Source organism: Peromyscus californicus, unplaced genomic scaffold (assembly GCF_007827085.1).
Source record: "Peromyscus californicus insignis strain IS unplaced genomic scaffold, ASM782708v3 Scaffold_9__1_contigs__length_137607984, whole genome shotgun sequence".
NCBI lineage: Eukaryota > Metazoa > Chordata > Mammalia > Rodentia > Cricetidae > Peromyscus > Peromyscus californicus.
Window position 1 is genome coordinate 35,437,440 of NW_026294617.1, and position 26,104 is coordinate 35,463,543.

Genomic DNA, 26,104 nt, shown 5'->3' on the forward strand with positions numbered 1-26,104 from the left:
TCAGGTTACTTATGTGAGGGCTATTTAACCAGGAAAGCACTTGAAAGATTTAAATTTGTCAGTGTTTGAACACTGAATTCTTTTAGAACTTCAATTTGGAAATCAATCTAAGAGGCCGTTTGTCATGCTGTGCTGCTGACACACTGAAGAAAGTGCACCACAGAGAGAGCTTACATTTCCCACTCTTCCTTCCAATCAATATCTGGGGCAAAGTTTCCTCTCTAGGGCCCCTAATGGCAGGAATTCCTGGAGCCAGCAAATGGGTGATGTGAAACCTATGATTAGATGATGAGGCCATTAAAGACACCAGATCCTAATGCAACATTCCTCTTTATTTCTCTCAACTGCAGTGATAGTCAGGGCTAAGAAAGAAGGCATTCTAAACTATGCCTTGCCACAAAAGCTGCTAAATATTTGGATTCTTATCAACCTAAAATGTCCACGGAGCTTCCATTTCCCCTGAACTCAGGACCTCGGCACTGGGTACAATTTTCACACGCTCTGCAGATGAGCTCCTTCCAGGGCTGGTGCTCTCTATGGTTTCCTCTCAACTGTATTCCTGGCTTCCCACGAACACACTCCTGAAGAAAGTAAATGTGAACCTGGAAATCTGTAGGTAAGCTTTTACTGTTTGCTCCGGGATATATAAAGACCAATGAAGTCACACGTGGCTTATCTGGCTTGGCGGTGGCGTTAGGTGGACCTCAGGTCGGTTATGGTCAGGTGTGCTCACTCTTCTACTGAGGAGACCACGGTTAAGTCAGTAGGTAAGCTTTTGCTGTTTGCTCCAAAACATTTAAAGACCAATGAAGTCACGCTTGGCTTATCTGGCTTGGCGGTGGCGTTAGGTGGACCTCAGGTCGGTTATGGTCAGATATGCTCACCTTTCTACTGAGGAGACCACGGATAAATATAACAGCTACTTATTACAAACATGTATCTACTTCCTTTTCACTCTAATATGGAATATTTCACATTCATATGGTAACAGGGAGACTTGAAGTGCCAGGGAAAGTAAAGACCAATACATTTCTATTTAAGTTATCCAACTAATACATGGTTCTTCTCAAGCTTTGGATAGATCAAGTTTTTTGGTTTGTTTGTTTTTGTATAGCTTTTAAAAAGAAACAATATCCAACCATTTACCATTAATTCTTGTTACTAAAGATAGTCACCACTCAGTAGACTTTCAGATTTATTAATATATATCGACTCGACATAAAATTAGAAAAGCAGCCTGCCAAAGATGGCTCACCAATGGCTGGACTGTATGTGTTTAGTACTGATACAAAAGGAACTGGAGTTTCTACCACTTCTAATCAGACAGCGAAGAAAACAACAGTGACTACTAGTTAGGTTTTGAAATTGTAATGTGGCTGCAGTATTTTTAAAAGATGGTGCAGACAATAGCAAAAGACCTGAAGAGCACAGAACAGAGCCAGGCACAGACAGAACAGGACAGGAGGTCAGGAAGAAGAGAGCAGAGAAGAGAGCGTAAAGCAGCGCTTACATGGGATGATCACTAGGCTCTAATGTGCCTCAAGGCCAACTATCTTTTGCATTCTCCACAGCGAGAGATAAAATTTAAATGATAATTAATATTATGCATGCATAAAAAATTCTCATGCAGGTTAACTTGACCAAGCGAATGAAACTCTTACCTGAGAGCAAAGCAGCATGACAAGCTCCACCACGGACGTGCTGGACTTCATACACACGAGGCCTGCATAGGGGAAGGACAGCAAAGGTCAAATCATACCACATGCACAGAATTACCTTACTGTAATTATAAAACATTTCTTTGAAACAAGGCTTCAGAAATTAAGTGAATGGAAATATTCATCCATATACTCTTTCACAATAATTTAAAATATTCAAATGTTCCAAGTGATATGAAAGTTGCTAAAATATTGATTTCATGTTTCAGTTCTTATTAGGTCATGGTGTTTTAAAATGTTTATATAAAGTAAGGGATGACTACTGAAATTGAGCTAGTTAGAGTTGCTTTAATCCAAAGGCATTGCTGTATGTTTCCTGGAGCAGAGAACAAATATGGAAGAGCTGCTGGCATTTTCTACTTGGAGGACCAAAATTAAACAAGGTACACACAGTTCATTCACCACAACTTATTAAACGATCCAAACTCACAGACCAAGTATCACAAAGAATGAAAAAGTGAGCACAGTGAGTATGCGATCCCAAGGATTACTGACTCGTGTCTGCTGGGGCCTGTGTTAAGTTCCTTACATCACTCGATCATGCAAGTCACTTTATGCTCTAATGCCATTCCTTGTCTACAGGGAAAAACATTCTGTAAACAGCTTGGACATAAATTATTCAACTCTCCTAAATAAAGGATGATGTGTAAAATGTTATTATATATAATAAGAAAGTAGATCATAATTGCAAATTTAATTGCAAATTGCAAAATAAAATACAATAATAGGGATATGTAAATATGACAATAATAATCTCTGAGCATATTAATTATAGTGGTTGCTACCTTATTAAAATAATCATCTCTGAATATTAGTTATAATGAATGCTACTTTAAAATAAATGTCCAAGTCATGGGCCTATTTTTTATAGAAAAAGAGCTTAATGAATAGATTTTGAAAATTTTAATTCTTAAGTACAAACACAGTCAAAAAAGCATCTTTTAATAAAATTTATTATGAATAGGTAAGTGGTGTGTTTGTGTGTGTGTGTGTGTGTGTGTGTGTGTGTGTGTGTGTGTGTGTGTGTGAGAGTCAAAGGACAGCTGTGTGAGTTCTGGGGCTAGAACTCCAGGCCCATGGGGCAAAGGTACTTACCTCCTGAGCCCACCTGCTGGCCCAGTAAATAATTTTACAGAAAGAGATGCTTTGGTCTTACATCAAAATGTTAACAAATGCAAAGTTGAAGCAACAGTTTTAATTTCTTGTTTTCAACTAGCAGTCTCAAGTACCTTGTAGAGACTAGCATGTGCATTTATTACAGGGGGTGGATAAATACCCTTTTGTGCCCATTCTGGTAAAGACTTTATCCATGTCATACAGACAGACAGACAAGCTGTAAAGAGTCACTGTTACTCCATATTATCAGATTCTGGGCAGACAGCTAATGAAATAAGAGACCAACATGAAAAGCTGGTTTAAGAGACATGTGGTGTGACTGGTCAGAAATCTTCACACTCAGGAGCTATAGAGTCAGAAAGATTAATGGAACATTCATTGCTTGTTGGATGATCAAGTACTTGAATTCTGTCAAAGAAAACCTTAAGGAAATGGCCATAGGATCATAATTAAGCTGTGGGTATATTAACACAAACAATACTACTCTGCTGTAAGAATTGTCCATCTTTATTCTAAGTTAATTTTGAATACATAATACTAAATAAAACTTAGAAAAAATGGAATTACTACTAATTTTTAAACCAACTCTTATGTAATAGTCATATTCATAACTCCTAGAAAATCAATGCATCATTAGGAAAATATAAAAGCTTACATCATTAACGTATTTTTCCCAAAGGAATGTGAACAAACTGGCAGGATAGCAAGCTGGTGTTTGCAAACACATCCCTTCTCATGTCTGTAAAAGAAGATGAACTCAGGTCCACAGAGCCTCACTCTTTATCAGTGTGTTTGGTAAGTTAGTTCTGGTCAAAGGCACCTGTTCTTAAAGGACATGCCAGGAATCAAAAACAGACCTGACACTGAGGATGAGAACACAAGCTACGGAAATTCTGGAAACTGACTAGAATTATGGCTTGCTGTCAATTATCCCGAAGGGTTAGAAGGAGAACACACAAGACAAACAGGTAATATGCAGTGTGATGCCTGGATAATGAGATGAACACACAGAATAAAATAACATTTTATTCTTATAAACATCACTATATTTGCAAATTTAAGAAGCAATAAATTTCAGTCAGTGGAAATTTAATCACAAGCTCAAGTAAGTAAAATTTATCTGATGATGCTGTGAACTACTCTTAACTGTTTAGACATTGGACAACAGTGTACTCATGCAGGTCTTACTACACTGAATTTATCGGACAAGAAATCTGTTACTGAGTCAACGTATCTGATAACACTTTTTTTTTTTTTTTTTTTTTTTTTGTTTGTTTTTTTGAGACAGGGTTTCTCTGTGTAGCTTTGCGCCTTTCCTGGGACTCACTTGGTAGTCCAGGCTGGCCTCGAACTCACAGAGATCCGCCTGGCTCTGCCTCCCGAGTGTTGGGATTAAAGGCGTGTGCCACCACCGCCCGGCTCTGATAACACTTTTAAGAGTAAAGTATGAGCACTTTACAGTGATAAATAAGACTTTACTAATTCTAGCTCGGCAAGCATTCCAGTCTGTAATTCAAATACCTTATAATATTAACCTTTTGAACCAGTTCTCATTATAGCATTTGATAGACTAATAAAATGAAAATATTTGGTGATAAGACCAATGTGTTTCATCTAGGAAGTGGTAGAACTGGGGCCAGAGTTTACATCATTTCTTTAGAATGATTGTTTTATGTTTTCTACATAACAATCCAGCATTTATATGATAATGAAGGTCTTGATGGTTAAGTATAACTAGAGTGACTTTGTCATCTTCCTTGGTGAAGGTAGCATGTTTTGGTGATGTGGGAATGGGAAGCAATACATTATACAACAAGGATAGCATGATCAAGGAACAAAGAGAAATATCTCAATAGAGCTTTGCACCTTGGGGATGGATGAGGGTGCTGGAAAGTAGAACTGGGAACCTAGGTTAAAATTCAGAGAAAGACTGGAAGAAAGAAAATTACAAATTGTTTGGGGAGTTAAGATGAAGAGCTATGAGCAGGTCATTAAGTGGGGAAAATGGTTCCAAGGACTAATAATGACATTCCCATTGTATAATGACAATATGTGCCTTGTCAACTAAAAAGTAGCCTTCAATGGAGTCATACATGTGAAGCAGAGGCAGGTAGTTCTCTGTGGGTTCTAGTAAGTTCCAGGTCAGCCAAGCCTACATGGTGAGTCTCTGTTTGGAAGGTAGGGGGCAAAAGTACAGGCCAACCAAAAGAATGTTCTTACCAGAAGATATGTATTCACTAGAATAAATATGCTGCCCATAATACAAACACAACACTGCAAGCCATACTGGTTTTGCAGCATAAAGCAAAGAGCTGGATGAAAGCAGCTATCTATGGCATAAGAGGAAGGAGGCTGGCAAGTAAAAGACGATCTACTGGAAGAAGAATGACTAACGAGAGCCTGAGTATAATGTCAACTACACTTCTGAAGGATGACATTAGCTAATGGGTAGCCAAGACACAGGCATATGTGCATATTGATTAGATGGTCTAGATCCAGACAGCTAGCAAAACAGAGTAAGATGAAAACAATTATCCCAAATTGGCAGACATTTGTGTACACATTTACTAGAAACTTTGAAAATAAACTTGCTCTTGACTAAAACCAAACCAACCAAAACAATGCAATGAAAACCCTATAGTAAAAGATAGACTAGATTATAAACTACCCAAATGAGTATGAAATAAGAAGCTTGGCCTTGGGATCAAGCTATCTTTGTTTAATATAGGCACTACACAAGCTACAATAACATTTCTTCTGAAGAGCAGTCAGATTCCAGTGTGAATCTGAGGGTCTGACTAATTTATCCCTTGAACTTAAAGATCAAGTGAAAGAGTCCTTTAGATTTCAAATACTGCATAATGGTCCAGTCTTTAAGGCTGTTCTTCCTGGTGGGAAGTGAAGGGCAATAGTCAATATACAACAAGCAATGGGACTCATCTTAGAAGAAACATCACATCCTCTTCCACAATGGGCATTATTCTGAAACAGGAGACTTTGACAGACATCTATGACAAAGAATCTCAACAAGTATCTAGAAACCATCATTCATTGACAAAACAACAACAACAACAATAAAACTTAGTAAGATGTTGGGGAGTCAAGGTAAGAAAATTGACAGAACAAAAGCCCAATTCATATACTGAAAGCATATACTGAGCATTGTGTCCAATGTCCTAGAGAGCATCATTTTAATGCAAGTGAGGAGTGCAGTGTAGGTACTGTTAGCAGGTAACCGATGTGATCCAGAGGACCATGAAGGGTACGGTAGAACAGCATGGTCAGCGCCCTGTGTGGGAACATCTGAAGGAATGTCATTTGTCTGGTTAGTGCTGACCCTATGTTGGCAAAGATGGGGGGAAACAAATGTCTGAGATATGAAAAACGACATCAACAACCAAACCAGAACAATGGTACTGGGATGTAATATTGTAAGCAGTGGTTCTCAGCCTTCCTGATGCTATAACCCTTTAAAACAGTCCCTCATGTTGTAGTGACACCCAACCATAAAATTACTTCCCTTACTACTTCATAACTGTAATTTTGCCACTGTTATGAATCATAATGTAAATATCTGATAGGCAGGATATTGGATATGTGACCCCCAAAGGAGTTGTGGCCCACAGGTTGAGAACCACCATTACAGAGTATGAGAGTAGAAGAAAGTGCCCACTGTGCTTCTTGTGCCTTAGTTTCAAGGGTACCTTTGTAGTTCTCATGTTGGAACAAGAGCACACCAGAGAGGGATGGTGGTGGAGCTTCAGGATGCTGCAAAGCCACCAGATCTTTCTGGCACAACAGTCACTTCCTGGATTTGTCACTACTTTTTTTACTTTTGTATTTCAAAGATACCATTTATTTCTTCTAACACTGGCAGGGTTCTCTCTGTAAAAATTACTTTCAGTTTAAAAAAATCACCAGAGTAAGTAATTGATGTGGATCCCCAAATTTAAAAACATGAAAATAAGACTCCAAGAACAATATTACAGCATTTCTGGAAAACCAATGTTGAATTAGAATTCCATTGTTAGTATGAATAATGCTAACATGTACAGACATAGTATGAGCTAACACTTCACTAGACATTTCAAAATAACTTTTTTCTACAGTTTGATGGCATCAAATGTAATATGACTTAAAGAAGCTATAACAATATTAAATACATTTAAAATGCTAACTCTGATCCAATCAATTTCAGTTTTACATTACAATAATAAATTTTATCTGAAAACAAAGCCCATTCAAATACCGTAGAGCTGATGAGAGCTGATTTGTACAGAAAACTAACAACTCAGTTACCACTAATGGCAGCCTGGCTGTATTTAGAAGACCACTGATTATATCCTTCTTTGTAGAGGCCTGGGTAGTAAATGTCTGCCAAATGTATACACACCAATATATCTACAGTTTTTTTAAACTGTGGGGAACATTATTTGATATATACTTATGATATTTTAAAATTCAAGAAATACACAGAAAAATGAAAAAATTCTTTTAAGATTACCAAAAACTGGACGACTGGCAAATTTTCACCTGAATAGCAATATGCTGTTACAATCTTCATTCCCTTAATGTGAATATTCATGTCCTGGCAGGCATGCCAATTTGAGTAACTAAAGTGCTCCACCAGCTAGCCTAGGCTTTCTTGAAGAGGCTATGAAGTAAACTTAAATGTAACTATTAGCTTTATATGTCTGAACTATAAAATGTTTCTGGCTTTAAAATCCCAAATAAGGGATTTCAAATATTTATTTAAAATTTTTTCATGTGACTTAGCTTCTTAATGTCCATAGGTAATGGTACTCATTTATATGAAATATGTTCAAACATTCATGAAGAAACAAATATTAATAAAATAAATACTGTACACTTGCCCATGGAAATTCCATTAGGTCGAAAGAAGTTAAAGCTCATTTCTAAATGGGAATGGCTGTACACCTAGAATGCCTGTGATGGTCAGAAACAAAAGTACCTATAAGGTTAGTGGCACGACACCCACATAATCACTTGGACTGATTTACTGACATAATCTTTCTCATTTCTTGTCATTCTGTTGATATGCCCTAGAAACCTGATTCAGACCTGTGTGTGCACATGTGTGTGTGCGTGCGTGCTTGCGCTGCTTTGTTTGAAGTTCATAACACTCAAAGATGATTGTTCTATAAAATGATAGACAACACATCTATGGTAACAGGTCTTACATAAGTTCATCCTGCCCCAAGTTGACATTCACTACTTATACTTTAAACACTACAGATTGTGCAACCTCATCAAAAATACAATGTTTGAAAAATACTTTGGTAAATTTTGATACTCAGTGCCACTTTTCATGTGCTGTTCACTTCTGTTCACTGACATGATTGATTTACACATTTAAAAATAGGTTGTGATGTCTAAATTACTCAGTACTAACATGTAGGGGAAGGCTGTGCTTGGAAACATTCTCATTTTGAATGATTGGAGTTAATGATTCTCAATGGGAACATTAAATCATTTACTTCTGAATCCACAACTAAGCAAATGTTAGTGACCTTGCATTGAGGAAGGGCCTGTGACATATGGAAGCCAACATAGTCTTAGGCTTGAAGAAGCTATCAGCTCAATTACAGAGAAAAGGCATACACATATATGTTGATGAAATAATCTACAGTACACTAAAAACACATTTACAGCTAAACACGATCTCAAAAATCACAAAACATGTATTTCTGAGGTTTCTGTGAGAAACTATTATCCATAAGATTAGATTCAAACTTTTTAAAAAAAACAATGGCAAATGCCTGGAATGCCCTGCCCTTTTCTTGACCTCTTGATTTAGTTAAACTGTAATGAGGGAGGCTGAAATAAGGGAACTAACAGACATGTTCACTGTCACAAATCATCTGGCCTTTGTAGTGCTCTCTGGGTTAAACTTGATTACAACGCTGATTGTTAGCTCTATGCTAGTCCCTGTGAAACATGCTTCTCTTCTCCCTGGTCAACTTCAGATTCTAAAATCCTCAGTTCAGTGCAAACCTGCTAACTATGTCTGTTTCAAGTTCAGTATTGTACAAACAAGACTGCACCAAATCATCATCAAAATTTATTAATATATTTTACCTATACATGTCATTAAGTGAAATATCAATTATCAAAGAGGAGAAATACCCCAGTCATGTGATATCACATAAATAGCTACATAAACAAAGTTTAAAATAAAAGTTATAAAAATATCTTTATATTAAAATAACATTATATGTTTTTAAATGATGGAATTCTTTTAGCTATATCATATAAAAATGAACAATATAAAATTGTATTTCCAAACAACTTATATTCTAGCTCTCATTAATTTTAAAACTCAAATAAATATATTTAAGTTCTGAAATATAAGTAAGTTTAAAGTTGCTCTAACAGTCATTATGAACCCTTAGGGTCTTTATAGTTGTGTAACAAATGTTTTTTTTTTCAAATACATTAATAAACCATGATGAATGTAAATGCACGGTATCACTTTCTTTTTCATCATAAAGCTTCTGTAAAGTTAAAGATAAAAGGTTAAGACAATCACTAAAAGGAAACCACTCGATAATTATTGTGATGAAAGCATAAAAGGAAAATGCTTTCAAGTTAAGGCAGCTCAAGTAGAAGAGGCTAGTCAGGTGAACCGGTTTATTTTCAAGAGTCTCTCAGCCTTATCCAACAATTACAGACTTGAACTGTGGACACAATCTGAGAAAATAAACTAGACCTTCAAGAATTGTGTGCTCAGAGCAGTAAGTTCTCAGACTTGACCCAGATTGAGCTTCTTTAGTGAATGTAACATTAAAGGAAAACACTAAAGGTGAGCAATGAGCAGTAATTATTCAATATTAGCAATAAAATGTGGTCTTGCAGATTAAGTTATATAACATTATAAATATTCTTAAAAGTCCCAGAAATTATAAGTTCATATTCTATTAAAAGAAACAACTTATTGGCATGATATACCATAAAGTATGTAAACAAAATATAAATATATTGTTATTAATTAATTAAAATTATTTTGTATAATTATGTGCCTGTGAGCTGGATCACAGGAAAAGGCACAAACATGATGACCTGAGAGCTTCATCCTTGGAACCCAGATAAAAGTATAAGGAAAGGACCAACTCCATAAAGGTCTCGTCCTACCTCCCATATGCACTCCACGGCATGCACATACCCAGACATCATCACATATACACAATAACAATGACTAAAATTGTAAAAATTACCTGTCTAACCAAAACATCCTACATCTAATTCAAATCTAGTTATAATTCAGAGTAAGATTTTAGAGTCAAATTATATTATATACCAGTGGCCCAATAATCATTCATAGAAGTTTGTACACAGCATAAAATACTAGAACATTATCAAATAAAAGTAAACAGTACCTTCTATTCTTTCTAATTCATCTTAGAACAAGAAATATTTCTCTTTTGAAACTGTATGTAGATGAAGTACACCTATCAGAAAGGCAGTATCTGTGTTTTCAAGAACTAAAGACACCTGGTGATTTTAAAAATATCTAGAACAGTATCATTAAATAGTTACCATGTGCCAGGGCACAAAAGAAACAGGTATGCTCTACTTCCTAGAGAAGCCTCAATTCTAGTGGGAGACCCAGACAAACACACTGACCAGTTTTCAGTGAGAGCAGCAAGGCCTATCTCAGTAGAATTTTAGGACATTGGTTCAGTGATCTAGATAAATAGCATTTTAATCAATTCCTTGACAGAAAAAGAAAACAGTGGCACTAACAGGAATCAACAGAAAATATGAAACTTGAACTAATGGGTGGTCATTAATTTGTAGGGAGAGTGATAAGGGGATTATTCTAAGACCAGCAATCAAAAATGTTTTAATTTGTTAAAGAGGATGTTTAAATAAAGAAGTATTTTCTGAGAGTGCACCTAGCCTTAAGCATTCTCTCCACTACAAAACAAGTATGTAAAAAGACAAAACATCATTGTTAGAAATAACTTTCCAATTAGATGCTTTGCTGTTCGGCTGTTTAAATTCCTCTGTAAGCTTTTTAAATAAATAGCTTTAAAGTTAAAATAATTACATATTTAATGAGAAAACTACCAATAGATGGACTTAATAGGATTACAACAACCACATGAAGCAGGGAGAAGAACATGTTAGGGAAGATGATGGCATGCACATGCACCATGATGCACAAGTCCTGTTTCCACGTGGCAAAGGGCAGGAACAATCTAACAGCTAAGCCGGCACCAAATATAAACTGTAGCTTTTAAGAAACTATTCCCTAAACCTCCGAAGCGATTCATTTTATATATAATTGTGAATTATATTAGCCACATAGCAAGCAAAACTAGATTAAGAGAACCAACTCTACAGGAGTTGGTGATGTGCACACAGCAAACAAACAATGAAATCAGAAGAAGAAACTAGAGAAGCTTCAGGGGAGCATCCCATAGCTTTAACACAGCAACTAACCTGAACAATCAGTAAAATACAACAAAAAAGATCCTTGCTGATCAAGTTCTTACTATGCATGGAAAAAAATAGCACAATCATGGTTTGCATTATCTTGTTAGTAAAAAAAAAAAAATCAAAGATGCAATCATGACCTTATAATCTTCAGTCCAAATAGGAAGCTTATACGGCACAACAATGTCTGAGGACACAAGTGAAACAGTTCATCTACAGGGAAGTATCAGAAGAGCATCTGGTATAGCAAATGCTTACAGGGTACCAGAGACACTCTGCAAACGTGAAGGTTTCTGGAGCGTGGATTTCTGCAGAGGAAGAAACAAAAAGCTAGAGTGGGGATGGCTGAAATAATGGAGGATTCTTCTTTCCAGTTTATAAGGGTGTGGCTAATAACAAAAGCTTCCAATTCCTAAGACTCTGCCACTAGGAACTCAGAGACAGAGGAAAGAAGCAAGGTATTCACAGAGGGCAATTTGTAAAAAACGCAATGCACTGAATTCTGAACACCAGATATATCAATACATATGCAAAATATTTGAAGATTCTGGGAACTTTCAATAAAAATCATAACATTATATTTGTATGGCATTTAAAATATTTTATCTCTATATTTCTCAACTTAGTCCATAATGTACAAGTTTTGAAAGTTATTACAAAAACACCTGAAATATAACTTGCTAGCAGCTATGGTCTACAGTCTACTGAATTTAATTGCATCTGATCCTGCAATGGTCAACTAGCCAATCTTTTTTAATAAACAGGACTTAACTACAAACAAATCTCCAATAAATAAATAAACAAATAAATAAATAAACAAAAAACCCCATGTTCTAAGTAACTTAAAAATTGGAAAATATTTTTATATAGTAAAATTGTCAACTTTCCATGTATATTATAGACAATATAAATATAAAGGGGCAGGGGTAGAAGTCCTGGCAAATGTTCATTTCTTATCCAATTTTTCTCAGGCTTTTTTAGTAAGGATTAGTCCTTAATGACTTGTTTTTCTTGTTCTCCAGAGTCTCCCTAAGTTGTGGCAACCCTACCTAATTAAGAAGTATCTGTATGAGGAAAACTGTATTTTGACACTTGAGAAAGACTGACAGGAGACTAATAGTCAAAGCTGACTTGCCCTGGGTCTGACCTCAAAGCCTGAAACTAGAGAGAAAGGGAGGCATGTCTGACAGCCCAGGAAAAAAATCTACATGTGAAAGTCTGTACAGAGTTGAACTGTTATTTGAAATTCAATTTGGGTAGATCTCACTCACATTTAGAAAGTTACTGGTAAATAGTAGACAGTTCTTATATTTTCTTTGAGATCTTTCACTATTAGAGCTTGCCCCGAGCACTAAGAACTGTGCAAATTTATTAGCATTATCAAAAATTTAAACTTGGATGTGTTTTTTTTTCTAATGCCAAAAAGTTCATGTTTATTGGCACTTCTTTTGAGAATTGTCTGATCATCTATGTCAGTACCATGCTGTTTGTGTTAATAAAAATTTGTGTTTCTTCTGACTTGAAATTTGAAAGAATTCAGGAGTGAATTCATCTGGACTACTGCTTTATCTTCCTTGCGTGTTACAGATGGAACTGTTTCAATGATCTTATTAATTTAATTTTGTTAAGTGATATGCATCTAAAAGTTCATTCATTTATCTTATATTCTGCAATTTAACGGAATATAAAATTTCAAGGTAGGTCCTAATAATTGTCTGATTTCATTAGAATCTGTTATAATGGCTCCCTTTTCACCTCGGATTTAATTAGTGTGAGTCTTTTCTCTCTTTTAGTTATTTTTCATAAGGATTTGCTGGTATTATTTTTTCTTGAAAGAATTCTATTTTGGGAAAAAACTTAGAGTCTTATACTTTTTATTAATTTAATTCTTAATTTTTTGAGCATTTTATAAATGAGTATTATATCATTTCCACTATGCATTCTCTCTCCCCACTTCCAAACTTCCCTGTGTCCCCTTCAAACTCTTTCAAATTATTGGCCTCTTCTTCAATTATTTTTGCTTTACACCACACACACACACACACACACACACACACACACACACACACACACACACACACACATCAGTACAATCTGTGGAGTCCCTTTAGTGTTGCTCCTATGTATATGTGTTTAGAGTTGACCACTTGAAATTGAATAACCTATCAGGATGCTCATTCCTGGAGAAGATGGGAATTCCTTTTTCAGCAGATATTAACTATCAGTCACTCTTCTAGCGGTGGAGTCCTGTGAGTTTTCCTCCATTCTGCAATGGCATGTCAACACATTGATGTTCTTATCATGCAGGTCTTGTTTAGGTAACGGTATTTGTTGAGTTTTCATGAGTTAAGCTTTCCTGACATTTATAGAGGACACTCTTTCCTAGAGGTGTCCTGGTCTTCAGACTCTTATAACATTTCCATTCTTTTTTTATGTGATACTCCTCAGTCTTAGCTATAGAGAGTACATTGCAGAAGTATTTATTTGGTTTGAGCACCCACAGTCTGTAGGCCTCTGCATTTTGATTACTACTCCTGGATTTGTGTAATAATCTCCATCTGCTGCAAAAAGAAAGCTTCTTTGATGAGGGGTGAGAGTTACACTTATCTGTGGATATAAGGGTAAGTATTTAGACTGTAGTTGGGAACTATACTGGTTTAGGTAGCAGTAGTACATTCTTTATTAGAGTTCATGACCTCACCAGTCATAAGTAGTTAGCTAGGCTTATAGTTACAGGTGAGAATTCTCTCTGACTGATCAGGGCCTTAAGTCCAATTAGAGAGCTGCTGATTATCTCCAAGATACAGCACTAGTACAAAAAAATAGACATTTAGATCAATGGAACAAAATAGAAAACCCAAGCATAAATTCACATAGATACAGTTATCTGATTTTGATATAGATGCTAAAAATCACACACTGGAAGAAAGACAGCATTCTCAACAAATGCTTCTGGGAAACCAATGTCCAAATGTAGAAAAATGACATTAGATCTGTATCTATCATGCTGCACAAAAATCAACTCCAAATGAATCACAGACCTAATATGAAACCTAAAGTGCTAAAACTGCTTGAAGAAATATACTGGCAATAACTTAAAAGATATAGGTGTAGGAAATGACTTTCTGAATAGGACTTTATGTTCTCAGGAATTAAGAGCAAAAATTAACATCCAAGACTACGTTAAACTAAAAAGCTTCTGTACAGAAAAGGAAACAATCAACTGGATAAAGAGGAAGCCAACAGAGTGAGACATAATCTTTGCCAGGGATGTATCTCATAGAGGATCAATATCCAGAATATACAAAGAACTCGAAAAATAAAAACAACAACAACAACAAAATCCCGAATGACTCAATTGTAAAAAAAAAAAAAAATGGCTATGGATCTGAAGAAAGTGTTTTCAAAAGAAGAAATAAAAATAGATAAGAAATAAATACCTTTAAAGGTATTAAATATTCTTACCAAATAAAGAAATACAAATTAAAACTAGTTTGCAATTTCATATCCAGGTCAGAGTGGCTAACAATAAAAAAAAATTATAACTTTGGTGGATTGTAAGCTGGTGAAGTCATTATGAAGATCTGTGAGGATAATTCTCAAAAAAAGCTAAAAGTAGATCTACCATATGGCCACCTATACTATTCCTTGGATTATATCCAAAGAACTTGACATTCCATTCCACCAATACTTGCTCAGTCATGTTTATTGCTGCTTTACTCACAATAGCTAGGAAATGGAAACAACTTAAATGTCCTTTAAGTAAAGAACAGATAATGAAAACGTGCTACATATACACAATTGAGTTCTATTCAGATGTAAAGAATTTGCTTCCTTGATTCTTTTTACTTTTTTAAAAAAATTTTATAATTAATTTAATTTTACATATCAGCCACAGATTCCCCTGTCCTCCCACCCCCCAATCCACCCCTCATTCCCACCTCTTCCAAGGCAAGGACTCCCCAGGGGATTCAGCTCAGCCTGGTAGATTCAGTAGAGGCAGGTCCAGTCCCCTCCTTCCTTCACCAAGGTTGAGCAAAGTGTCCCAGCATAGGCCCTAGGTTCCAAAAAGCCAGCTCATGCAACAAGCACAGGTCCCGGTCCCTCTGCCTAGGGGCCTCCTAAATAGTTCAAGCTAATCAACTGTCTCACTTATCCAGAGGGCCTGATCCAGTTCCATGGGGGCTCCTCAGCTATTGGTTCATAGTTCATGTGTTTCCACTAGTTTGGCTATTTGTCCCTGTGCTTTTTCCAATCATGGTCTCAATATCTCTCCCTCGTCTCTTTGGCCGATTGGACTCCTGGAGCTCCACCTGGGGCTTGGCCGTGGATCTCTGCATCTGCTTCCATCAGTCACTGGATGAGAGTTCTATCATGACAGAGTGTTTGGCCATCTGATCACCAGGGTAGGTCAGTTCAGGCTTTCTCTTGACCACTGCCAGTAGTGGAGTGGTCAAGAGAGGTATCTTTGTGGATTTCTGGGGACCTCTCTAGCACTTTACTTCTTCTTATTCCCATGGTGTCTTCATTTATCATGGTATCTCTTTCCTTGTTCTCCCTCTCTGTTCCTGATCCAGCTGGGACCTCCTGCTCCCCTATGCTCTCTTTCCCGCGACCCCTTGCCCTTCATTAACTCCCCTCACCCCCAGTTTGCTCATGTAGATCTGATCCATTTCTCTGTCATTGGGCATTCCCTGTGTCTTTCTTAGGGTCCTCTTTACTGGGTAGCCTCCCTGGAGTTGTGAGTAGCAGTCTGGTCATCCTTTGCTTTACATCTAGTATCCATCTATGAGTGAGTACACATCATGTTTGTCTTTCTGAGTCTGGGTTACCTCACTCAGGATGATATTTTCTAGATCCATCCATTTGCCTGCAAACCTCATGATGTCATTGTTTTTCTCTGCTGAGTAGTACTCCATTGTGTATATGTACCACATTTTATTTATCCATTCTTCAGTTCAAGAGCATCTAGGTTGTTTCCAGGTTCTGGCTATTACAAACAATGCTGCTATGAACATAGCTGAGCATGTGCCTTTGTGGTATGATTGAGCATTCCTTGGGTATATGCCCAAGAGTGATATAATTGGGTCTTGGGGGAGATTGATTCCCAATTTTCTAAGAAAGTGCCATATTGATTTCCAAAGTGGCTGTACAAGTTTGCATTCCCACCAACAGTGTAGGAGTGTTCCCCTTGCTCCACATCCTCTCCAACATAAGCTGTCTTAAGTGTTTTTGATCTTAGTCATTCTGATGGCTGTAAGGTGGTATCTCAGAAATGTTTTGATTTGCATTTTACTGATGATTAGGGATGTTGAGCAATTCCTTAAATGTCTTTCTGCCATTTGAGCTTCTTCTGTTGAGAATTCTCTGTTTAGCTCTATAGAGCATTTCTTAATTGAACTGTTGGGCATTTTGATGTCTAATTTCTTGAGTTCTTTATATATTCTGGATATCAGCCCTCTGTCAGATGTGGGGTTGGTGAAGATCTTTTCCCATTTTGTAGGCTGTCACTTTGTCTTGTTGACCGTGTACTTTGCCCTACAAAAGCTTCTCAGTTTCAAGAGGTTCCATTTATTAATTGTTTCTCTCAGTGTCTGTGCTACTGGTGTTATATTTAGGAAGTGATCTCTGATACCAATGAGTTCAAGACTACTTCCTACTTTCTCTTCTATCAGGCTCAGAGTAACTGGATTTATGTTGAGGTCTTTGATCCACTTGGACTTAAGTATTGTGCATGGTGACAGATATGGATCTATTTGCAACCTTCTACATGTTGACATCCAGTTATGCCAACACAATTTGTTGAAGATGCTTTCTTTTTTCCATTGTACACTTTTGGCATCTTTGTCAAAAATTATATGTTCATAGGTATGCAGATTAATGTCAGGGTCTTCAGTTTGGTTCCATTGGTCCACCTGTCAGTTTTTATGCCAGTACCAATCTGTTTTTATTACTGTAGCTCTATAGTAGTGCTTGAAGTCAGGGATCGTGATGCCTCCAGAGGTTGTTTTATTGTACAGGATTCTTTTGGCTATCCTGGGTTTTTTGTTTTTCCATATGTCAGAAAATGGAAAGATCTCTCATGCGTAGGATTAACATAGTAAAAATGGCAATCTTACCCAAAGCAATCTATAGATTCAATGCAATCCCCATCAAAATCCCAACACAATTCTTCACAGACCTGGAAAGATTCTTTTTACTCTTACTTTCCCCCAACTTCATCAGCTTCTGCCTTAATCTTAATTATTGCTTTCTGTCTACTAATTTGGGGTTTGGCTTTGTCTTGTTTCCCCCAAGGCCCTAATGTGTATTATTAAGTTGTTTACTTGAGCTCTCATGCAGGCACTTAGAGCAACAAGCTTCTATTCTATAATTGCTCTCGTTGTATCCTATTGAAGTTGGCATGCTATGTTTTTTTTTTCATGTAATTACAGGATTTTTTAAAAATTACTCATTGACTTGTTTAGTGACCCACTCATCATAAAACAGAGTATTGTTTAATTTCCATGAGTTTGTTATGTTCTATAGTTTTCTCTTAATATTGGTTTTTAGTTGTATTCTACTGTTCAATTTTAGAAATTACTTCAATTTTACTGTTTGCTAAGATCTACTTTGTGTTTACAATCTACTTTGGAAAAAGCTCTGTAGACTGCTGAGATAAATGTGTGTATTCTTCAGTGTTTGAATGGATATTTTACTGGTATCTGTTAAGTTTATTTGATTTATGACACTTTGTAATTTGGATGTTTCTCTGACATTTAAAGATAGACTGAGTTGTAAATTTGAGAGTGAGGTGCAGAAATGACCCACTATAATTGTGTCAGGCTTCATCTGTATCTTTACAACTAGTCTTATTTGTTGTATAAAATTGGGTTCACACATTTGGTGTGTATATATTTAGAATCATAATGTCCTTTTCATGGTCTTCATATAGTTTCCTTAATCATTATGGAATGACCTTTTCAAACAAACAAACAAACAAACAAACAAACAAACAAACAAACACAAGGCTCTTCTGACTAGTTTTAGTCTGAAGCTCTTCTGTCAGATATAGATCAGTGAGAACCACTGTTCCTTAGGTATATTTTATTAGATACCTTTTCCCAATCTTTCACCTCTGAGGAACATCTGTCTTTTTTATGGTAACATGCAATTCTTGGCAGCAACAAAGAGAAATGCCCTAATTTTCAATCTGCTCTTTTGCATCTTTTGATTTTGAGAATTGAATCTATTCTTATTCAGTTATCACTGATGAATTCCTCTCATTTTCTTGATTTTATACAGTTTGGGCTTATCCTACTAAGTTCTTGTTTATCTATTATTAAGAGTAGTTTATTCTCCCTGGATATATTTGTCTTTCTCATCTGTCTGAAGGATTTCTATCAGTATATTTTACAGAGATGGCTTAGTAGCAATGAATTCCTTTAGCTTGTTTTTTACTATGTTAAGTTTTTTTTCTTGTAGTCATGATGGGTAACTTTGCTGATACAATAGTATGGGTTGCTAGTTATTCTTTCAGAACTTGAAATACATTATTTTGAGCCTTTCTGGCTTTTAAATTTCTTGGGAAATGTGCTTATTCTGATGCACCTGTCTTTATCTGTATCTTGGTATTTCTCTTTGGCTGTTTTTCAATATATTTTCTTTGTTCTGTGTATTTAGTAGTTTTATTATAATATGATAGGGGTGCTCTTTTTGGTGTTGTCTAATGTTCTAAATGCCTGCTACATCTGGATTTATATTTCTTTCTCCAATTGTAGGAAAATTTCGGCTCGGATTTTGGAGAAAATATATTCTTTATCTTGAGACCCTCTCCCCATGTTTCTTAGATTTGGTCTTCCTTTCCTTGATTCACTATATTGCTGAAACTTTCCACGTAACTGTTTTTTTAATACATTGCTTTTCATTTCAAGTTATTTCCCTTCTTTATTGAAGAAGTCATTGAAGACTTACTTCATGTATTGTATTGACTTTCTTATTTTATTCAGTATTTTGTGTTTTTAGATTTCTTCAGGAATTGTCTTCTTTAAGTTGTTTGAATACAGTTTCAATTCTTGAGTTCTTTTCCTCAGATGTTATGCAATCCAATCTCACTGGTGGCTTTTTACTATGGAATTAGTATTGCTTTAAAGGAATTGTGTTGCCTTCATTTTTCTATCATTTGTGTTTTGTGCTGTGGCTTGCCCTTCGGTGCCAGGAAACATGTTTATTTTAGGTATTTTAAATAATTCTTCTTTTGGAGGGAGTGATTGCTTTCTTCAAGAGGGTTTGATTTTTTATAGGGTTCTGGTGTTGTCTTTCTCTGATACACTGTATGGGTTGAGGCTTGATTCCCAGCTCTCTCTGGTGTTTATAATATTATTTGCAAAAGCAATCACTATTAAGGGTAGTGGCCAAATGAAAAAATAGTCAATCAATTAAAATTTGATCACCCCATAAATGCCAACCATTTTATTAAGTGAAGGGTAATTGACAGCAGTTTGTATATTAATATATTAGTTATTTTGAGTCTGAATAGAAATGAAAAGAACACTCATGGTAAGACTAGTGATTAATATCAGAAAAAGAAGGAAATGGAAAAAAAGGAGACGGAAACACAGAAAAGTGGGAATAGTAGGAGCAAAGGAGGTTGGAGTGAGACAGTCTTCAGAAAAGGTTGACTAGAAAAGGGAGAAGGATATATACAGGAATCAAATGAGGTATGCCATTCCTGCTTAGGAGAGGTTGGGGGTGCAGAGATCACAAATCTGATCAGCCTATGTATTTTGGAAGAAGAAAATGAAAACAGAAAAAGTGGGAAAAAGAGAAAGAAAAGAGACACAAAGATAGAAAGTATAGGGTACAGAGTCAAAAAACATTATAACCTGTTTGTCACCTGGCTTTCAGGAGAACGTTCCAACTCTGGACCTTCCTTTTGGAGATCTGGTTACAGATGTGGTCTGTTTAGGATGTTTGTTCACAGGTTGAATCTCAGACACTAGTCATAGCTCTAGAGAGTCCTTCAGGCTACCAGCTGAAGTGCTCGCCCAACTACTGTGTAGCCTTCTCTTGTCTGATTAGCAGCTTGCAATGAGTGTTCAAGTCCCCATGCAGATTCTGAGTTGGATCCAGGTCCCCTTCCTAAATACAGGCCCAGAAGACCTTTCCCAGAGTCTGGCAGAGTGGTGCTGAAGTTGAATGAGTATCTAGTCTCCATGTCCTGGCTGAGTTTGTTATGTAGTAAACTCAACTGAGGTCTTTCTGAAATGGAGTGTCATGGTCAGGCTAAGCCTGCTACTTTTCCCACTATGCCTGCTAAGAATGGTGAAATCCCACTTTGTGTAGCTAGTCAGCTACAAGATGGCTACCTTAATCTTAGAGCCACATCCAATCACGTTCCTGCACTACTGGGGTCTGGGCCACGAGGCCTCTATATCTCTGGGTCTCAAGTCAAGGGTCTCACTTTGCTAGGAGATTTTTACAGCCACATACACCAAAATGCCCATGACTACTTCACTAAGATATTTTAGCCAGGTGGTGTTGGTGCACACCTTTAATCCCAGCACTTGAGAGACAGAGGCAGGTGGATCTCTGTGAATTTAAGGCCAGCCTGATCTACAGAGTAAGTTCCAAAACAGCCAGGGATATACAGAAAGACTGTCTCAAAAAAACCAAAGTGATTTTACATGCTCACACATTTCATTCTTATGAATGTTCTGCCCCTTTCAAGATTATTACTTTTGCCCATGTTTTCTGTTTTTAATCTATATTTAATTTACTTTTAATAATATTGTTTTCATTTTACCAGACTTAAGCTTTTTAAAATTTTGTTTTATTGTGGTTTAACAGGTTACTCAAGCTCCCCTCATCTTTTGAATGTATTTAGTTCTATAAATTTCCCTTCTAAACCTGCTCTTTGCAGTATCCAGTGAGTTTTCGTATGTTGCAATCTCCATTTCCTGTCCTTTCAAGCAAATTTAAAATTTGCTCTGAAATGTCGCTCATTGATGTGCTGGCTGTCAGGTGTACTTGATAAGTTTTAGTGTTTGTGAAATTCCTTTTAGTTTGTTTTATACATCGAAGTCTTAAGTGATCATCTTCTGAGCCGCCTTATTTTTGTTAGGCCTTGTTTTCTGTCCTAAATGTCATCTAGTCTGGACTATGTTCCCTGGGCTGTGTAAAACTACATATATTCTGCACCTCTTACATGAATGTGTTGTTGTTCTCTGCCACTGTGTGTGTGTGTGTGTGTGTGTGTGTGTGTGTGTGTGTGTGTGTGTGTAAGAGAGGGAGAGTGAGGTGGGGGTGATGATGTCCATTTGGTCCAAAGTGCAGCATATGCACTAATATGCATTTTCTATCTGAAAACATGATGTGTCCATTAAAGTGGTGTGTCACAGTCCTCTGCTATTATTGACCAATGAATTCAACTGAATTTTACAACTGATTTTTCTATTTCTACATAAAAAAACTGAGATTTTTGTGAGTAATGAATTGTAGGCAATGAACTGTGGGCTAATTTGGATAGCACTGATACTGTAACAACAGTAATGCTTTCAGTCATTTTGAGTGTTACTTAGATTTTCATTTCTTCCAACCATGACTTTTGGTTTTCATTATACAAGTCTCTTTTATATTGTGAAATGTAACATGTATATTAACGTGTGTGATGCCATCATAATCAGGGCATAAAATAGTGGCCCCTGCCCAAGGAATCTCACAGAGAAGTCTTTTCCTTCTTGATAGCCCCTGGGAATCACTAATCTATTTTCTATCACTGAACTTGTTTTTTTGGAGAATATAAAATACATAAATAAATAGAATTGCTTTTTGTGATTAGGTCCTTTCAAATTCATCCAAATAGGGTTAAAGGACACTCTCATTTTTTCTAGCTATTATCACAATCATAACTGATCCGAACATTCACTTACATGACTTTACATGAGGAGAAATTTTCATTTCCCTTGAGAAATACCTAAGAATGAGGTTACTGGTTTATACAGCAAGTGTTTGTTTAACTCAGAGAACCTAAATCATTTTCCTAGGGATTGTTTTGCATCCTCGAAGCCACCATGAAAGCCGTGGATGACTCTTGCCGGCTGCATGTTACTTTCTCCCGTTATTGCTATGGTCCATGTTTTATTTTAACCATTTCCACGTGTTTGTAGTGGTGAGTGACTGCTACACATAACTACTTGCTAATGATGCTGAGCTTTCCAGGTGCTTCTGGGCCTCTGACATCCTTGGCCAAATGTTGTGTTCAAGTCACTTTTAAATGAGTTGGTGCCTGCTTTTCACCAGTGAGTTATTTTTCAATGTCCTCTTTAACATGGGCTTTGAATTTTTTTTATGAGGTTCTGTGGCGTTCTAGTGTTAGTCTTGGTCCTGCTGGTGGTTGGTTGATTTTCATAAAACTTAGGATTTATAGCTCTCAAGATATTTGCCTATTATTCTATCGTCCCCTTTTCCCCCTTTACCCCCTTCTTTCTCATTTCCTTAGACAAACATAGTATAAAATATATAATATTCTTTCTTTTTTTGAGACAGGTTCTCAAGCAAGCCTGGAACTTACTACATAAGTGAGGATGCTATTGATTTCCTGTCCTCCTTCTACCACTCCATGCCTGGTACTCTTTCTCTTACAATGCTGGTTCCTGTACACCAGTTCCTATGTTCCTATGGCTCTGTTCTCTTAACTTAGTAACTTTTTTTCTTCTGCTACATTTGGAAAAGAGTCAATTGGTTATCTTTAAGAGCACTTATATGTTCCTATTTAGGGTAAAAGCTGTCATACACATCATATTATTTCACATTTCAGATTTTATTTTCAAACTCTCAGATTTTTTTATCTTTCCAGTTACTGTAAATTGTCTCATTCTTTCTATACTGTCTCACTATTTCTCTTCCTTTTCTTTTAAACATCCCTTTCTGTCTTTTCTAACAAAATTCCTGCACAAAAAGTGCTAAATTTTACTGCTACTTCATCTCATCTATAACAATTTTGTTTGGATGAAGGCATTGTAAATATTACACTGGTAAATGCTTGCATTTTGCTATATTCTTTAATATGTGTTGGGCTGTGTTTTCACAATTAAATTGTGGGTGAAACAACTTAATCTGATGGAGTCCATTACTGAAGGTTGGTTTTGTTTGTTTTGGAGTGAATCTAGATTAGAATGGATCTAGAGTGAGCTCTGCTATAGAAATAATTGTAACTATGCTGGTATTGCTATCCTTCTGGGCTGATGTCCCTGGGGAGCAGTGGCAACTGAATGCTGGCTTGGTGGAGATAGAACATTTCCCAACTATGTAGGATAGAAACTGTCCAATAAAGGCATATAGTTGATTTACCTAGCTTTGTGGATATTGTACCTATGTATTCACAGCTTCAAAGATTCAAGGTGCACACAGCTTTCCAAAGCTAGTTCAAAGAGTAGCTCCTTTGCCTACAGACCTTGCTTACAGCTTTCTCAATTCTAATCACCATCTCAACTCAGCAAGGTTACTAAGAATCACCTGAGAACATCTTCTCTATATGGCAATCTAGAATATCTTTCCAGAAAAGGTGTCAAGGAAATCACAGAGCCCATTCAATTATGCCTAGCCCCCTGCCCTCTGCCTTGGCTTACAGTAATCTGAGGGCCATCATTCAATGTATAAAACATTTAGATTCACACATTGTGTCAATATTCTCCTAGTAACAAGAGGAAGGCAAGTTCACTCCCTGTTATTCCATCACAAGAAAAAGGAAACTCAGGGAGAGTCATTTCATATTTCTCTCTTTTTTTTTTTTTTTGGTTTTTCGAGACAGGGTTTCTCTGTATAGCTTTGCGCCTTTCCTGGAACTCACTTGGTATCCCAGACTGGCCTCGAACTCACAGAGATCCGCCTGGCTCTGCCTCCCGAGTGCTGGGATTAAAGGCGTGCGCCACCACCGCCCGGCCATATTTCTCTTAAAAGCAAACATACATAGTAGTTCACCCCTGCCATCCCTGCACTCAAGAGTCAGAGACTGAAAGATGGAGAGTTCTCCAAAATCTAAAACACAAAAGCTAAACAGAAAAGCTCATGATGTTGCTGTCTCTGATGCCCTATTCCAATCAACACTGGTTTTGATTACTGCAACACTGCAGTGTTTAAACCACTAAGCTTCAACCATCCAACTTTTTCTATTTTTTTTTCCTATTTTGATGCCGTTGAGATTCCATATGAATTTTATACTAGACTATGTTTTCATTTTTACACAAGCCATCGTGGTTTTTTTTGACAAGAACCGTCCATTACACAAAGACAACCTGGGTAGTACTGGCATCCTAATATCAACTCTACAATCCATGACCACTCAAAATGTCTTTAATTTTGGCAATTTTTTGAAGTCTGCATTAATACAAATCTTACCATATTGGTTACGTTTAGGTCTAAGCAATCCATTCTTCTAAATGCTATTATAACTGCAACTATGTTTGGTTTCTTTTGCAGCCTGCTCAATGTTAATTCATAAAAGATGGATGATCTATGGGGATGTTAATTTTTTGTCCTGCAAGTTGGCTAAACCCATTCATTACTTCTAAGTGGTACCCTACACAAGTATCCTATGAGACAGAGACAGGTTTTATTTCTTCCTGTCCAATGTAGTGTAAATCTTTACCTTGCACAGACACCTTGATAACCATAGTATATCAACAGAGTTTGGCCATTCTAATACACTAGAATGCACAGAGAAAGCATTCAGCATTGCCCCATTGCTTAGGAATGTAGCTCTGGGCATTTTATGAGGCCTTAATTATGCTGAGATAGTTTCTTTGTTATCTAACTTTCCTCTGAGTATTTTTATAATGAAAGAGTATCAAAATTTATCCAAGATTTTTCCTTATCAATTGAGAGGGGTATTTAAGACTGAAGTGATCAATTTTTATGTGCAAAATATACTGCTCCCTCCTGATCTTTCATGTCTAATTTAAGAAATATTTCTCATGTTTGAAGGGTAAATATTTCCATTGTCGAAAACATCTAAAGTTGTGTTTCTTTGATTTCCTGCTAGTGTCATGTGTACAGAATGATGAGAGGATCTAATTACCCTTCTGTTTCCTACGATGCTTCTACTGCATTGTCTGTCACTATCACATACTGTGACCACATGCTGGAGAGGTGCTACTACAATATTTACTGTGATACGGGGATCTATGCTTCAATTAAAACATGAGTTTCAGTTTTATAATTATCTTGGTTATTTTCACTTCCTTATTCAACTACAAAATTTAAAATATAGATGAGTAAATTCCATGACAATAATTTTAGATGTTTAAATGAAAACTTTCTAAAATGGGCAGTTTACCATTGACTGAAATAATTTCTTGATGAGTTTCCCTTCCAGAAAGATGATCTACATCACCATTAATTAGGTTTTAATTGTTGCTGAAAGCTTATTTTATACCTTACACCACAGAGGACATAAAAAATACTTCACTGTGAGATGAGGGTAGAGTTCAGTGGGAGAGTGGGCCTCAAACAATTCACAGCACCAGAAAGATCATTTTAATTGTAGAATTTCATGCAATTTTATCAAAATCGGTTAATATTGCATGCATGAAGGAAATGATCTTGTAACCATTGCATAGCTAAAGAAGCTGATTTTTGCCAAGTATCCTAAAGATACCCTTGTGTGTTGTCTTAATTAAAACCCTCTCCCTCTATAAACCACTATCCTTTTATGATAATCATCTTCCTTCTCTTTATAGCTTCACAACCTTATTATATAGTTATATGTATAAATAGCTTAGTTTTACTAATTATTTTTGATATGTCTTTTCATCTCAAACTACAGACTTTAC

The 26,104-nt window shown here is 36.4% G+C and overlaps 1 protein-coding gene across 6 annotated transcripts in view; it reads right to left on the minus strand.

The window, feature by feature from the left end:
• Nbea (neurobeachin) overlaps positions 1–26,104 on the minus strand; it is a 558,359-nt gene that overhangs the window by 284,998 nt on the left and 247,257 nt on the right. For 5 of the 6 annotated variants that reach the window (XM_052730144.1, XM_052730145.1, XM_052730143.1 and 2 more), the window contains one exon: positions 1,662–1,723. In XM_052730144.1, coding sequence (XP_052586104.1) covers positions 1,662–1,723 — 62 coding nt within the window. Of the gene's footprint in view, positions 1–1,661; positions 1,724–11,552; positions 11,603–26,104 lie in introns of all 6 variants that reach the window. The other variant, XM_052730148.1, reaches the window with a different exon arrangement.